Source organism: Sorghum bicolor, chromosome 1 (genome assembly GCF_000003195.3).
Source record: "Sorghum bicolor cultivar BTx623 chromosome 1, Sorghum_bicolor_NCBIv3, whole genome shotgun sequence".
In the NCBI taxonomy this organism is placed as follows: Eukaryota; Viridiplantae; Streptophyta; class Magnoliopsida; order Poales; family Poaceae; genus Sorghum; species Sorghum bicolor.
This window is the reverse complement of record NC_012870.2, coordinates 21318270-21332388: the sequence shown is the minus strand read 5'-3', so window position 1 is coordinate 21332388 and position 14119 is coordinate 21318270. Positions and strand designations below refer to the sequence as shown.

The 14119-nt window shown below is 48.0% G+C and overlaps 2 protein-coding genes across 2 annotated transcripts; both read left to right on the top strand.

Moving 5' to 3' along the window:
* On the top strand, nucleotides 8757-10046 carry LOC8067438 (putative cyclin-dependent kinase F-2). Its single transcript, XM_002467055.1, has 2 exons — nucleotides 8757-8864; nucleotides 8985-10046. The coding sequence occupies exons 1-2, from the start codon at nucleotides 8757-8759 to the stop codon at nucleotides 10044-10046; spliced, it is 1170 nt and encodes a 389-aa protein (XP_002467100.1).
* On the top strand, nucleotides 11718-13854 carry LOC110436984 (heterogeneous nuclear ribonucleoprotein 1-like). The gene is made up of 2 exons (XM_021464894.1): nucleotides 11718-12066; nucleotides 12220-13854. The coding sequence occupies exons 1-2, from the start codon at nucleotides 11845-11847 to the stop codon at nucleotides 13357-13359; spliced, it is 1362 nt and encodes a 453-aa protein (XP_021320569.1). The 5' UTR covers nucleotides 11718-11844; the 3' UTR covers nucleotides 13360-13854.

Here is a 14119-nt window from a genome sequence, read left to right as displayed (position 1 = left end):
ATAGTTCTTAAAATATTTAGTTTAGAGATGAAGACACTAATACGATAGATGTGTGTTTAATGGGAGTTGCTATATTTTAGGTGTCTATTTTTTAGAAAGTTTCAGACAAGAATCTTACAATCAATTAGTACAATTATAACAATGCAACTTACAAGAGACGATTTTTCTGTAGCCAAAAAATCAGTCACATATAGGAGAAGTGAAGTCATAAACATCATATATTTTTATTGATAGATAATACTTATCAAGAAAAGTGTCGAATATCAATATTAGGGATACATGGAAGCAAGGAACTAATGGCCACGAGCATTGATTCACTCGGGCTGTCAAGGACATAATTATGGGCTTGCCCAACCCCAAGGGGGAGGGCTTCGCCTCACCTAACCTCAAGGGGATGAACATTGTCTCGTCCGATTCCATGGGACGTCCAACCCTGAGGGTATGGGCTCAGCCTCGGGAGGAGCACATGTCTTGTAGGGGCCCATATTTCCTCTAGCCACTACAAACGTGGAAGCGTGGACCTAGGATCGTGCTTCTGAACACTAGGAAGGGAGCGGGTATGCCTCGACGTGATCCATGGCCACAATGGGCCATACCTAGGAGCATACGTACCAATAGCATCGAACGGGCCAGTGCTATGCTGCCTAATCCCTATTATAGATTTTCATATGGCCCGAGGCCCGTTAGCACGGCCCACGGCCCGAGTCAGCAGGCCGTGCTTGGGACGCCACCCTTGCCCGTGGCACGGACCGAGCACGACACGAAAAAATCAGCAGCACGACAGCGGCCCGTAGCCCCAACGGCTCTTTCAGCCCGGCCCACGTCCGCCACCCCCGCCCGCCTCGGTGTAAACCCTAAATCTAATCCCCATTCGGCCATTCCCCCACCTCACCGCGCCCCAGCCTGGTAGCTCTCTCCTCTGTCCTCTCTCGATTCCAATCTCGATCCACCAGCCGCCGCTCGCCACGATTCGATCCGCCGGCCGCCGCTCGCCTCGATTTGACGGCCGCCGCTCCACCTTCCCGGCTGAGTTCCCTTACCTAACCCTCTCCTCCCTCCCTTCCCCTCCACTCCTCTCTCTCCTTCTCTGGTGAAGCATGTGAGTTTGTGTTTATCTTCCTCCCTCCGTTGCCACTCGCCGTCATCTCTAATGGATGTCTGTCTGTCTGTCTCAACTTGACTCGTCGGCCGCTTCTTCTCCAGCACCGGGGCTCCGGTAGCGCAGGTACTTTCCATAACCCTAACCCTAGATCTCTTCCATCTTTGATTCTTTCTCGCAATCTCTGACTCTTTTCTCTATTTTCATCTTTGACTTTGCAGGTTCGTGCCTAACGCCGCCTCCTCCTCCTCTAGAGTGGTGGACATAGCCAGGCTGCCAAAGCGCCCGTCGAGGGGCGGTGCTGGAGGGCTGGTGGGTCCAGGTCACGCTCAGGCGTCGAAGTCCAGTGCTGGTGCAGCGCTCGCAACATGAGGGGCGGATCTGCATCCCCCCTCGGCGACGACGAGGACCTAGTGTCGCACTGGACGAGGTCGAGGATATGGAAGCCAAACTCGAGAACGATGACGACTTGCGTCAAGACGCTCGTGCGTTCTTCGGTATCGATCTCGGTGACCAGCAGCAGCGCATCAACCTCGACGGGGATGGGGACGACGACGGTGGCGTGTCTTGCTTCGACTGAGACTCGTGGTACCTCAACCACGGGCACTGGTAAGCGCAAGTCTATTGTGTGGACTTACTTTGATGAAATCAAGGATGAGAATGGGTTACGGTCTGGTGCCGTATGTAGACATTGTCGTTCTCGGTATACTGCTAGATCCACGGGGGGCACTGGGCATTTGAGGCGACACATGAGAACCTACATGAAAAAACAAAAACATGCAACTATGGTTCAATCTAAACTTGCGCTTAACACTGATGGCTTGAAAAACTGGATTTATGATCCTGTTGTTGCTCGCATTGAGTTATGTAGGCTGATAGCTAAGTTAGACCTTCCCTTAGGCATTGGTGATACTCAGGCGTGCGAAGATTATATCAAGCGTGCTCATAACCCTTTGTTCGAGCGGGTCTCTAGGCATTCCACAACTAGAGATCTTGGCAAGTTGTTTTTTGAAGAACGTTCTTTGCTTATGAATTCTTTGTTGCCTGCTTGTTCATCTATGTCTATCACATCAGACATTTGGTCTGGTAATGCTAAAGAAGATTACATATCTATTGTTGCTCATTATGTTTCTGCTGATTGGGAGTTGCAGAAGAAGGTTATTGGGTTTAGGCTTATTGAAGTGAAACATACTGGTGAAAACATAGCTGATAGAATATGTTCTGTGCTTGAAGAGTTTAAATTGATGGATAAGACCTTTGCTATAACTCTTGATAATGCCTCTGCTAATACTTGTGCTTTTGAGATTTTGCAACCTAGCTTGTTTGGTTACATGGGTTCCTATCCTGCACCTACACGTGAAGAACCTCACAAAGTTAACTATTTGTTTGTGCATTAGCGTTGTACTTGTCATATCATTAATCTGATTGTTAAGACTGGTTTGAAGAGGATTAATCCTTATCTTGAATCATTTAGAACTGCAATAAACTTTTTGAATTCCTCTAATTAGAGGATTGAAAGGTCCTGGTTTGGTTTTGGTAATTGAGTGACAACTTAGTTGGACTAATAGTGTTTATGTGAGATACACAGGAGATTAGTCCACAGGTGATGATGTGATGATGAAGGAGCTCATTGCATATGAGACATGACATGGAGTCATGTGACCAAGGTGGAGAAGATCAAGATGAGGCTTGGCTTGATGGACCAGTTGCAAGAGTGAAGGGCAAGTCGGAGGCTTTGAAGCGAGGGACCGCATGTGACGGTGAAGCTTGAGCAAGACTTGGCGCCGATGGACCGAGGCAACGGTGAAGAGCAAGTAAGGTCAAGATCGATGAACCAATACGGTCACGTGATGATATGAAGTGGATCATATCATTTGGTGATTGGTTGGTGCATGTGTTGCATCAACATTGGAGGAGATGAAATGGAAAGCGCAAGGCAAAGGTATAACCTAGGGCATTTCCATTTCACCGGTCATAGGTGTGTAGAGAAGTTTATGACCGGATTTAGGATAGATGGCCGTACTATCAAGAGGGGCAAACTTGTTTGCATATCGGTCATCTAGTGCCACTTTAGCGATCTAACTTTGCATACGTGTTAGGATCGAGTGGCGTGGCAAGTTGAGAGGCTAACTCCCTTGGAAAAATGTTTGTGAAAATGCTAACACACGTGCACAAGTGTGGAGACACTTTGGTGTTGGCACATGGAAGCAAGGGTAGAAGTTGAGAAACTTTTCGCGCAGGCTTTCAGGCCGGACGCGTCCGGTATGAGGTCGGACGCGTCCGAGTTGAGGCACCGGACACGGAAACAGTTTTCGAGTAGAGTCCGGTGTGCCTCGTCCGGTGAGTTCGTTTCTCGGTGAAACTCTCTGAGTTTGCGTCCGGTGTGAACTAGGACGCGTCCGAGTTAGCGTCCGGTGCAAACTCCTCTTGCAGAGCTCTCTGGGTGTGAGTCCGGTGCACACCGGACCGTCCGGTGTGGCGACCGGTGTTGGCTCAAGTTTGCGACGCTCTCTGAGTTTGGGTCCGGTGCACACCGGACGCGTCCGGTGTGAACTAGGACGCGTCCGGTATTTCAAAAGCGAGAGTCCGGTGCCCTGTCAGTGTCAGAGGCAACGGCTAGTTTTCTAACGGTCAAGAGCACCGGACGCTAGTCTGGTCAATACCGGACGCGTCCGGTGTGAACTAGGACGCGTCCGGTGTGGTCGACTTTTGCGCAGTGAAAGGTAACGGCTAGTTTAGCCCTTGGGGCTATAAATAGAAGTGGTGGCTGGCCTTGGCTGGTGTTGAGCACCCTTGGGACTTAGTGTCCATGCTTAGGGAGTGCTAGTAAAGCCTCTAACTCACATATGCTTGATAGTGATCATCCGATTGTGTGAGTGAGCGATTCTAGTGCGTTGCATTGAGAGATTGCATTGAGTGGCACTAGGTGTTCGTGTTGCAAGCCGGTGGTGCTTGTTACTCTTAGAGGTTGCCACCTCCTAGACGGCTTGGTGGCTTGTGACTCCGTCGAAGCACGCAAGGAGATTGTGCGGTGCTCCGGAGAAGAGATTGTGAGGGGTACGGTGCTCACCCCGCGGGGATCGCGAAGAGCAACTCTAGTGGATTGCTTGTGGCTTGGAGGATCCCCATATTGAGAGTGGATGTGCGGCACCCGCTGAGGGTTTGGCTTTGGAATGCCAATTAGCTCGTGATCCATCAAGTGGGTGTATCGCCACAACGAGGACGTAGCTTGGTGGCAACCAAGTGAACCTCGGTAAAAATCACTGTGTCAACATTGTCTACTCTTCTCGGTGGTTTGCATTCGCTATACATGAGCTTGTATTTACATTCTTTCTATACTTATGCTTGTGTAGTTGCTTTTGTAATTAGTTAAGCTTGTGTAGCTTGCTAGTTACCTTCTTGCTTGTGTAGCTAGAAGTAGTTCCCCTTGCGTGGCTAATTCGGTTTGTGTAACCTTGTTAGTCACTTTGCTTAGTTTGTGTAGCTAAGTAAGTTGCGCTCTCTAATTTGGCATTTGTTGCCTTGTTATTGAGCTTGCTAGTGAGCTTAGGCTTTGTGCGCTTTGCCTCACTAGTTTGTGTAGGAGCTCCCCCGGTTTGCAAAGTACTAGTTGCATAGGTTTGTGTGACCTTGTCTCTAGAATTGGTTAGGTGAGCTCTTGCTAAGGTAGCACCTTGTTTTCTTATTTAGGATCTTTTACAAGGTGCTAGAGAACTTAGATAGAGGGGTGTAGTCTTGGCTAGGCCGATAGTTTTAATTCCGCATTTGTTTCGGTTAGCTGGTGCGATAGTTTTTAGAAAGGACTATTCACCCCCCCTCTAGTCCGCCATCTCAACCCTTCAAGGATTGCACTGTTCAAAATCTATTGCATTTCTAAAGGCTTAAGACCTAGAAAGTTTAGCTTGGATATGGATGTTAGGTGGAATTCCACCTATCTAATGCTTAAGCATTTGGTGCCTTACAAGGAAGTCTTTTCTGTGTGGATCACCAACTTGTTGACTAGAGATCATTGGATTGTTGCTGAACACATGTTGAAATTCCTAGAAGTGTTTTATGATGCCACTCTTGTTCTGTCTGGTGTTTATTATCCAACTGCTCCACTTGTTTTGCATCATCTTCTTCACATTGCTGAGCACTTGCATGAGGCTCAGAATGATGCAAATTTTAGAAATATTGCTTCTCCTATGAAGCTTAAATTTCTAAAATATTGGGAGAAAATTCCATTGATCTATTCATATGCATTCATCCTTGATCATAGAGGTAAATGGAAGGGCTTTGTTAATGTGCTTGGCTTGCTTGCTGAGAGTACTTGTGTCTCTTACACTCTGTACTGTGGTGATGTTAAAGATGAGATATCCAGGCTGTTTGGCAAGTATGAGGAGAAATTTGGTGGTGCAAGTAGGTCTCAAAGGGTTGCAATGCCCTCGGCCTATTCTGATAAGAATAAGCAGGTGTGGGGAAGGATCTATGGAGATCCTGGTGCATCTCCTAGTCTTTCCCCCTCATGTTCATCTAGTTCATCTGCTGCTAGTGAGCTTCAAGCTTACTTGGACAGTGACCCAGTCACTGATTGGGATGAGTCATTTGACATACTGCTATGGTGGCGTGACCACAAGCTAACATATCCAATTCTATCTATTATGGCTCGTGATGTTATCTCTGTTCCTGTCTCTACTGTCTCTTCGGAGTCTTGTTTCAGCTGTACCTCCAGGATTCTAGAAGACCGACGGCGGAGATTGTTGCCTGAGCATGTGGAGATACTCACCTGCATCAAGGATTGGGAGCAAGGAGCAGCAAGAGAACAACATAAAGCTCAAGACTTTGACTTGGAGGACAAGTTCAAGAACCTTTACCTGGATGAAGTAGGCGAAGGCAGCGGCAGCGGCAGTGGCGGTACTACTGCTGATACTTGATAGGAGAAAGAAGGAAATTGCCCAGGTAATGAACTTGTCTTAAAACTCAAATCTCAATTCTGTGTAACATTGCTTGACAATGGATTCACACTTGAGTACAATTTTGCAGACACATTTTGGTGTCTTGGTGCAAGAAGTCTTTTGGTGCAAGTGCAAGATGTCTGGTGCAAGAACTCTGTAATAGGATAGAACTTTCATATTTGTCTTGACACTGTTGCATTGCCACTGATGCTGCCTACTGTAAATTTGTAATAGGATAGTTGAACTAAGACCTTGAACATTTGAGTTGGCTACACTCTTTTTTCGTTTCTAGGATTTTCTCATAAGGGTGAGTTTTATCTAGAAAGGTTTTTAATGAGGCAGCATTGCACAAAACAGCTCCTTTTGATAAATATATTATTGTTCATATTACTATCTTGTGCTGCCTGAATTGTTTTCATATTACTGTCTTGTGCTGCCTGAATTGGCTATAAGTTCTAAAGTTTTGTATCACTTGTGCTCTGCTTTTTCTATTGAACGGGCTACGGGCCAGCCCGGCACGACAAAACTGGCAGTGCCCAACGGACGGCACGGCCAAATGGCCCACGGACCGTGCCTTGGGCCGTAGGCCAGGCACGAGCACGAAAGAGGCACGACCCGTGAGGCACGATGGGCCGCAGAGGCACGACACCGGCACGGGCTAGCACGGCACGCCGTGCTGAAGGGCTGGGCCGGCACGGCCCGATGGCCATCTATAATCCCTATGCACTTCATCACCAGACACTGCCTTGTTTGCTTGAGCTTATTAGCCGAATCTGCTAGCTATTCAATAGTATTTTTCTTTCATAATAAATCAACAAATAGTACTTTCTGTCAAGGCTTTTTTGTCCACTAGGACAAAATGGAGCACCATGACCGGCTAACGGTGCCGACGCATGACACCAATGGCAACAGGCCCGCGGTGTGGTGCCATCCGCATCATCGCCTACAGGACTGATGGTACCCACATAAAGAGGATAAAGAATACCATAATCCAAAGTCCCTTTCTCCCTCTCTCTAATGTAACATGTACCTTTCCCTTGTCCTATAAAAGGGAAGGCAGGACGCCCCATGAAGGGCAGTGCAACCAAGGCAATAGAAGCTAACTCTACTTTCATTTGACTCCTCACAGGTTTGGGACCTTTTCTCATTATCGTCCGTTTATAACCCTGTATTATAAATTTATAATAAAGTTTAAACAAGTGTCGGTAACACACCGGACATAGAGACGTTATGCCTGAATCAGTATAAACCATTATATCTTTGGAGCACACCATCTGAGCTTGACGCGTAAATATAAATTTACTAGCTAGCTAATCAAAACACCGACAAAAAGGTTCACGTATATTATCTTGAAAAGTGCAAGCTTGTATAGCATTAACTCAGTAACTCATATACCAGGCCGCGCAGCGCCTGACCTTTCCCTTATCGGTAATGCTATGGACTGGACGTCCGACCCATCGGACGCCTCGCCCCGTACCTCCCCACCGCTTCCCTTTCTTTTTCTCCGCTCGTCTCCCACCGCTCCCCTGTTTCTTCTCTCGTGGCTTCCCTGCACACTCTCCACGCCATTACCGGAGACAAGGCCTTTCGCACCCGTGAGCTCACATCACCCCCCTCCCCCTCCCCTGCCCTGCCCGTTCTCCCTTCCTCCCTCCATCCCTTGCCCACCGCGACCTGCATGCGCCCACTATCTCTGTGACTCTACTCCCACATTCCACCGAAGATGAGGACGACGGCAGGGGGCTCCGACAAGGTAGGTCGTGGAGGGGTCTCGATCTGAGGCATGTTCCTCCTTCTCTGGATCTGGATCTGGATCCGAGGCTTCCTCCTCCTCCACCACCACCAACACCTCCTTCTCCTCTCTCTCTCTCTTTCTCTCTCTCTCGATCTAAGAGATATGGTGGTGGTTAGGGTTTCGACGAGGTCTTGGAGTTCAGCTCTCGTGCGTGTTGCAAATGTGTTCTCGTGTTGTTGTAGTATATTTTCATGTGATGTTGCAACAGGTTAGGATTTCGGCAAGCTCTCGGCTTCATATTTCGATGTTTGTTGTAATGGTTCTTTTTAGATGTTGCAGTAGGTTTGATTCGTTGTTACAATACTGCTTTTGATATGTTGTTTCAATTACTTTAATCTGCATGTTGCAGTAGTTGTTGCGTATATATTGCAACATTTGTTTGGGTGTTGTTGTAGTAGTATGTTCATTGTGTTTCAGCAAATGCAGCAAAATGTTCCAGCTGTTTTTTCTTTGTTTGTTGTAATAATATATTCAAGATGTTTTAACTTCATCATTCCAATGTTGGAGCTGTCGTCCTTTTTTTTTGTATTTCTATATGTTTATGATGTTTCTCAACTACTGCAATCTATTGTTGCAGTAGTTTATCGGGCGTTATTGCAATATCATGTTTATGGTGTTTCAGTTGCTTCACCCCATTGTTGTAGCGGCAAGGGGGAGGGGAGGTTGCGAGTTGGAGGATGAACTGGCAACGGGCGGAGGTGGTAGGGGGCGAAGAGGTTTTGGGCTGGGCTCCTTGCGTTCTTCGTGCGGGGCGAGTGGGGGCGGGTTCACATCTCTACTTTTCTTCTTTTGTCTTTTTCGTGCGAAGGGCGGGATGGAGTGAGTACGGAAACCTGGCGTCCGGATGTTAGCGCCCGGATCGGACGTCCGCGCTAGCAGTTCCGATCCCTTATTGTCTTTGCAGAATCGGCCATGGCACCAAATCGTGATGGCCAAGAAAGTGAATCAGGGGCAGGCGGACGCGGCGAGAGAAATCCCAAGTCCAAGCTCCCTTCTTCCCCCCAAAAGATCAATACGCACTCCAAAACCATCGCAGGTCTGTTTTTGTCCGGGCTGGATTCAGGAAGATGTGATGGCGGCGCCGTTGCATTGATTTGATCGAATGATCCGACTCCGACTTGGATACCAATTGGCTATGCTGCATACTCCTATATAGTTTTGGAGAGCCTCGACGCCGCACGCCTTCGGTTGCAAGAGCCCTTTCTTCTTCTCGCTTCTCGAGCGCGTGCCCAGGCTAGAGCTTGGAGCCGATCTCATGGCGGCGGTGACCCACAAGTGCCCGGCGCCCATGGGAGACTGCTGTCCCGCGGTGTCCGGCAAGATGAAGCGGGCACGCAACGACCACAACCTGGGGAGCATCTACAACTACAAGAGTCTCGAGACGCTCGGCGAGGGCACCTACGGCACCGTGGTGAAGGCGCAGGACCAGCGCACGGGCGAGACGGTGGCCGTCAAGTGGATCCGCCCAGACGACGAGGGCGTGACCGACCTCGGCGCCGTCTTCCACGAGGCCGCCTGCCTGGAGGCGTGCCGAGGTGACCCCTCCATCGTGCAGCTAAAGGAAGTCGCCGCCGACGAGGTCGGCCACATATTCATCGTGACAGAGTTCGTGGGACCGAGCCTCGAGAGCCACCTCTGGCGTCGCTTCTCCGGCGCCGAGATCCGCGCAGCCATGCACCAGCTCCTGCGCGGCGCCGAGACGATACATGGCGCAGGGATGATCCACCGTGACATCAAACCGAACAACGTCCTCGTCGGCCCCGGCGGCGCGCTGAAGATCTGTGACCTCGGGATGGCGGTGCAGACGAGGCCCGCCGGTGGTGAACCGTACCCGGAGGAGACCGTTGCCGCGCTGTGGTACCGCGCGCCAGAGCTGATGAGGGGGTCCCGGTCACGGCGGACCTATGGCACCGCCGTGGACATGTGGGCGTTGGGGTGCGTGATGATCGATCTACTCTTCGGCGAGCCGCTGTTCAAGGACGCGGAGACGGAGGACGACGTTCTCCACCGGGCGCGTGACCTGCAGTATCAGATGGAGTCTATGACGGACCTGCTTCTGCCTGAGCTGTCCGAGGCCGGGCACGAGGTCCTGCGAGGCCTGCTCAGTTTGGTGCCGGAGAAGAGACTCACTGCGGCGGATGCGCTCAGCCACCGATGGTTCGAGGAGGAGGACGCGCCCCTATCCCCCTGTTCTATGTTTTCAGAAGGATCAGCGTGATTTACATCAGCTTCTTGTAGATCCATCAGTTTCTTGTTGAGTGCAGATAAAAAAGCAGCAGCAGCATCTGACCCCTGTAGTCTTTAGCTGTTTATATCTTTGTGTTTTTTTTGACTAGTTTGTGCCCATGCGTTGTAGTGGTCAGTGGAAGCCCAATTTTTTCACCCCACCATATGTTCGTACCCATGTAGCTGAATAGGCCTTCATAAGTTACCCCGAGATCTTATTTTTCTTGTTTATTTGGCTGATAAGTCATGACAAAAAATAATATTTGCTAATTTGTTGTAAAAGAAAAACACTGCTGAATAATTGATAAATTCGGATAATAAGCTCAAGCGTTCAGGCTTGTCTCGCAAAAAAGATCTCATTTTATTATAGCTATCAATTCTTTTCACAACTCTATTACTTTCTATAGTAACAACCGAGATACAAATGCTCATAAGGATGCTACGAGCATCCGTCTTTCTTAAATTTACTCTCTAAATTCTTATTAAAAGAGTTTATTTAAATAAAAGTTGCTTTGTTTATATCTTTTCACCTTTCAACAGTTCATCTATCTCTTATATGCACATTTTGAAGTGTCATCTCCGCTCTCTATCTTTGACTAGCTAAAAACCAAAAAATAAAAGATTACATTACGATACTATTTGGAATACTCTCTCCGTTAAAAAAATATAGTTCTAACACAATATGAAGTCAAAGTATTATAAAATTGACTATAATAAATATATATATAAAACAACAACATTTATGATATCAAATAAATATCAGTGAATTAAATTTATCATGAGATCTAATATCATAAAATATACTTATTTTGCCTTAAATATTAACATTTGATATATATATATATATATATATATATATATATATATATTCTATCAAACTTTAGGCATTTTTTAACCAATAAATAGTACACTTTTGTGTTGAATTTTTTTTCATGGACACGTAATTTTTTAAGGCCTTGTTTAGTTCCTAGAAAATTTTGCAAAATTTTTCAGATTCCCAGTCACATCGAATCTTTAGACGCATGTATGGAGTATTAAATATAGAGGAAAATAAAAACTAATTGCACAGTTTGGTCGAAATTGACGAGACGAATCTTAGTTTATGATTGGACAATATTTGTCAAATACAAACGAAAGTGTCACTATTCATATTTTGCAAAAAATTTTGGAAGTAAACAAGGCCTAAACCAATATTTTTTTTCATGGACACATAGTACAATTTTGTAACAGCAACCAAAGACAGTAATCTCACGAGATCTTCTGACAATAATAGTTCTATCGCCATCATGACCAAGGCCTTGTTCAGTTCGCAAAAACTTGTGAAAAACGGCACTGTAGCACTTTCGTTTTTATTTGATAAACATTGTCCAATTATAGAGTAACTAGACTCAAAAGATTCATCTCGCGGTTTACAGATGAACTGTGCAAATAGTTTTTGTTTTCATGTATATTTAATGCTCCATGCATGTGCCGCAAGATTCGATGTGACGGGGAATCTTGAAAAATTTTGCGAACTAAACAAGGCGCAAAGTTGTAGGAAGTTCCGACTCTGGTCGTGTAAAAACTTCTCCAAAGTCCAACCGGAAAAGCCCCACGAAAACCCTCCGGCTCGCGGCTCCCTGCGGTCCCCACCACGCGCCCGACCTAAAATATCCCCGCAAACCACCCTACCGCCTCCAAACCCAAATCCGCACCCCGGAAATCCCCAATTCCGCTCTCTCCCTCTCTCCCTCTTCCCCCACCGCAGCAGCAGGCGAGCGCGAGGCGGAGGCGGAGGCGGAAGAGGAGAGATGGAGTCGGACCAGGGCAAGCTCTTCATCGGCGGCATCTCCTGGGAAACGACGGAGGAGAAGCTGAGCGAGCACTTCTCCGCCTACGGCGAGGTTACGCAGGCGGCCGTCATGCGCGACAAGATCACCGGCCGCCCCCGCGGCTTCGGGTTCGTCGTCTTCGCCGACCCCGCCGTCGTCGACCGAGCGCTGCAGGACCCCCACACCCTCGACGGCCGCACGGTATGGCAACCCCCACCTCTTCGCCGACGAGAAACCCTAGATCGAATATGCAAACCAGCGCGGAATATTCGCTTCGGTCGTCTTCTGATCTGCCTCACCGTCCGAGCTTGACCAGGATTTCTCATGGTTTTGCTGGTACTTTTGTTGCCTCAGGTCGATGTGAAGCGGGCACTCTCGCGGGAGGAGCAGCAGGCCTCCAAGGCCGCGAACCCTAGCGGTGGGAGGAACACTGGCGGTGCTGGAGGAGGAGGAGGAGGCGGTGCCGGCGATGCAAGTGGTGCTCGGACCAAGAAGATCTTTGTGGGCGGGCTGCCCTCTACTCTGACTGAGGATGGGTTTCGGCAGTACTTCCAGACCTTCGGCAGCGTCACTGACGTTGTTGTCATGTATGACCAGAACACGCAGCGCCCGCGTGGCTTCGGATTCATCACCTTTGACTCGGAGGACGCAGTTGACCGTGTGCTGCACAAGACCTTCCATGATCTTGGTGGGAAGCTGGTTGAGGTGAAGCGTGCATTGCCCCGTGAGGCGAACCCTGGTGGCTCTAGTGGTGGGCGTTCTGGGGGAAGTGGGGGTTATCAGAGCAACAATGGCCATAACACCAGCTCTGGTAGCTATGATGGTAGAAGTGATGGTGGCAGGTATGGGCAGGCCCAGCAGGGCAGTGGTGGCTATCCTGGCTACGGTGCAGGAGGCTATGGTGCTGGGGCAGCTGGATATGGATATGGTGCTAACCCTGCAGTTGGATATGGAAATTATGGAGCTGGAGGATATGGAGGTGTTCCTGCTGCTTATGGTGGACATTATGGAAACCCAGGTGCTGCTGGTTCTGGTTACCAAGGTGGACCTCCAGGCTCAAATAGAGGACCTTGGGGCAGTCAAGCTCCATCTGCATATGGAACTGGAGGGTACGGTAGCAGTGCTGGCTATAGTGCTTGGAACAACTCTTCTGGTGGTGGCAATGCTCCCAGTAGTCAAGCTCCTGGTGGACCTGCAGGCTATGGAAGCCAGGGCTATGGGTATGGTGGATATGGAGGGGATCCATCGTACGCTAGTCATGGAGGATATGGGGCTTATGGAGGACGTAGTGATGGTGCTGGCAATCCTGCTACTGGTGGAGCATCTGGATACAGTGCAGGCTATGGAAGTGGGGGCGCCAACTCTGGCTATTCAAGTGCTTGGAGTGATCCTTCACAAGGTGGTGGATTTGGCGGTTCAGTTAATGGAGGTGCTGAAGGGCAATCAAATTATGGCACTGGCTATGGCAGTGTGCAGCCCAGGGTTGCTCAGTAAAGATAGGCATTTTGAGTGTCTGTGAAATGAACCAGTGCATCTGGGCAGTCTATGTATTGATCTGTCATTCCAGTCTCTCTGATTGCTCTCTGCATTCTGAAGATTGCCCATTTGCTGGTTAAATCAGTATTTCTCCGGGTTGGAATGCTTGATCCTTTAGTGGCTTACTACTAGAACTTCCTAGTCAATAAGTAGCTATAATGTGGAGTAGCAGTATCTTGCGGAATGCTTTTATTAATTTTTACATTTAGCTTTATCCATCTGTGTGCTTTGCCATGAGTGGAGTTTCAGGTTGCTCCATCTCTAGTTATAAGCTAGAGTAGCTTGACTGCTTATGGACAAAATTATCTAGTTGTACCTCTATTCTAAAGATCATATATTTGTGTTTGACGGTAGTATTTATGCTGGATCTTGCTCTACCTATATTCTGGGATGTTCTATATTTTTGGTGGTTGTATTGACATGTGGTATTATCAACATTGATGGTTTGAAACAGATGCAAACCCTGAATTTATGCAGTCATAGTTGCTTGATGCTGTAGCTGCTTCTAACAGTATGTTCAACTGTAGTGCAAGTGTTTTTATGTAGCTGGAATGGTACATTCTCCAAGTATATCATCAAGCTATGAATTCCATCCATTTGGCCCTAGATTTCGATATTTTCCAAGCAGCAGTAAGCTTATTAGCAGCAAGATTGTAGCGCCAAGTTTCTGAGGTAGTATAGATAACCGGGTTATCTGTGAAGCTACTTGATTGTTTAG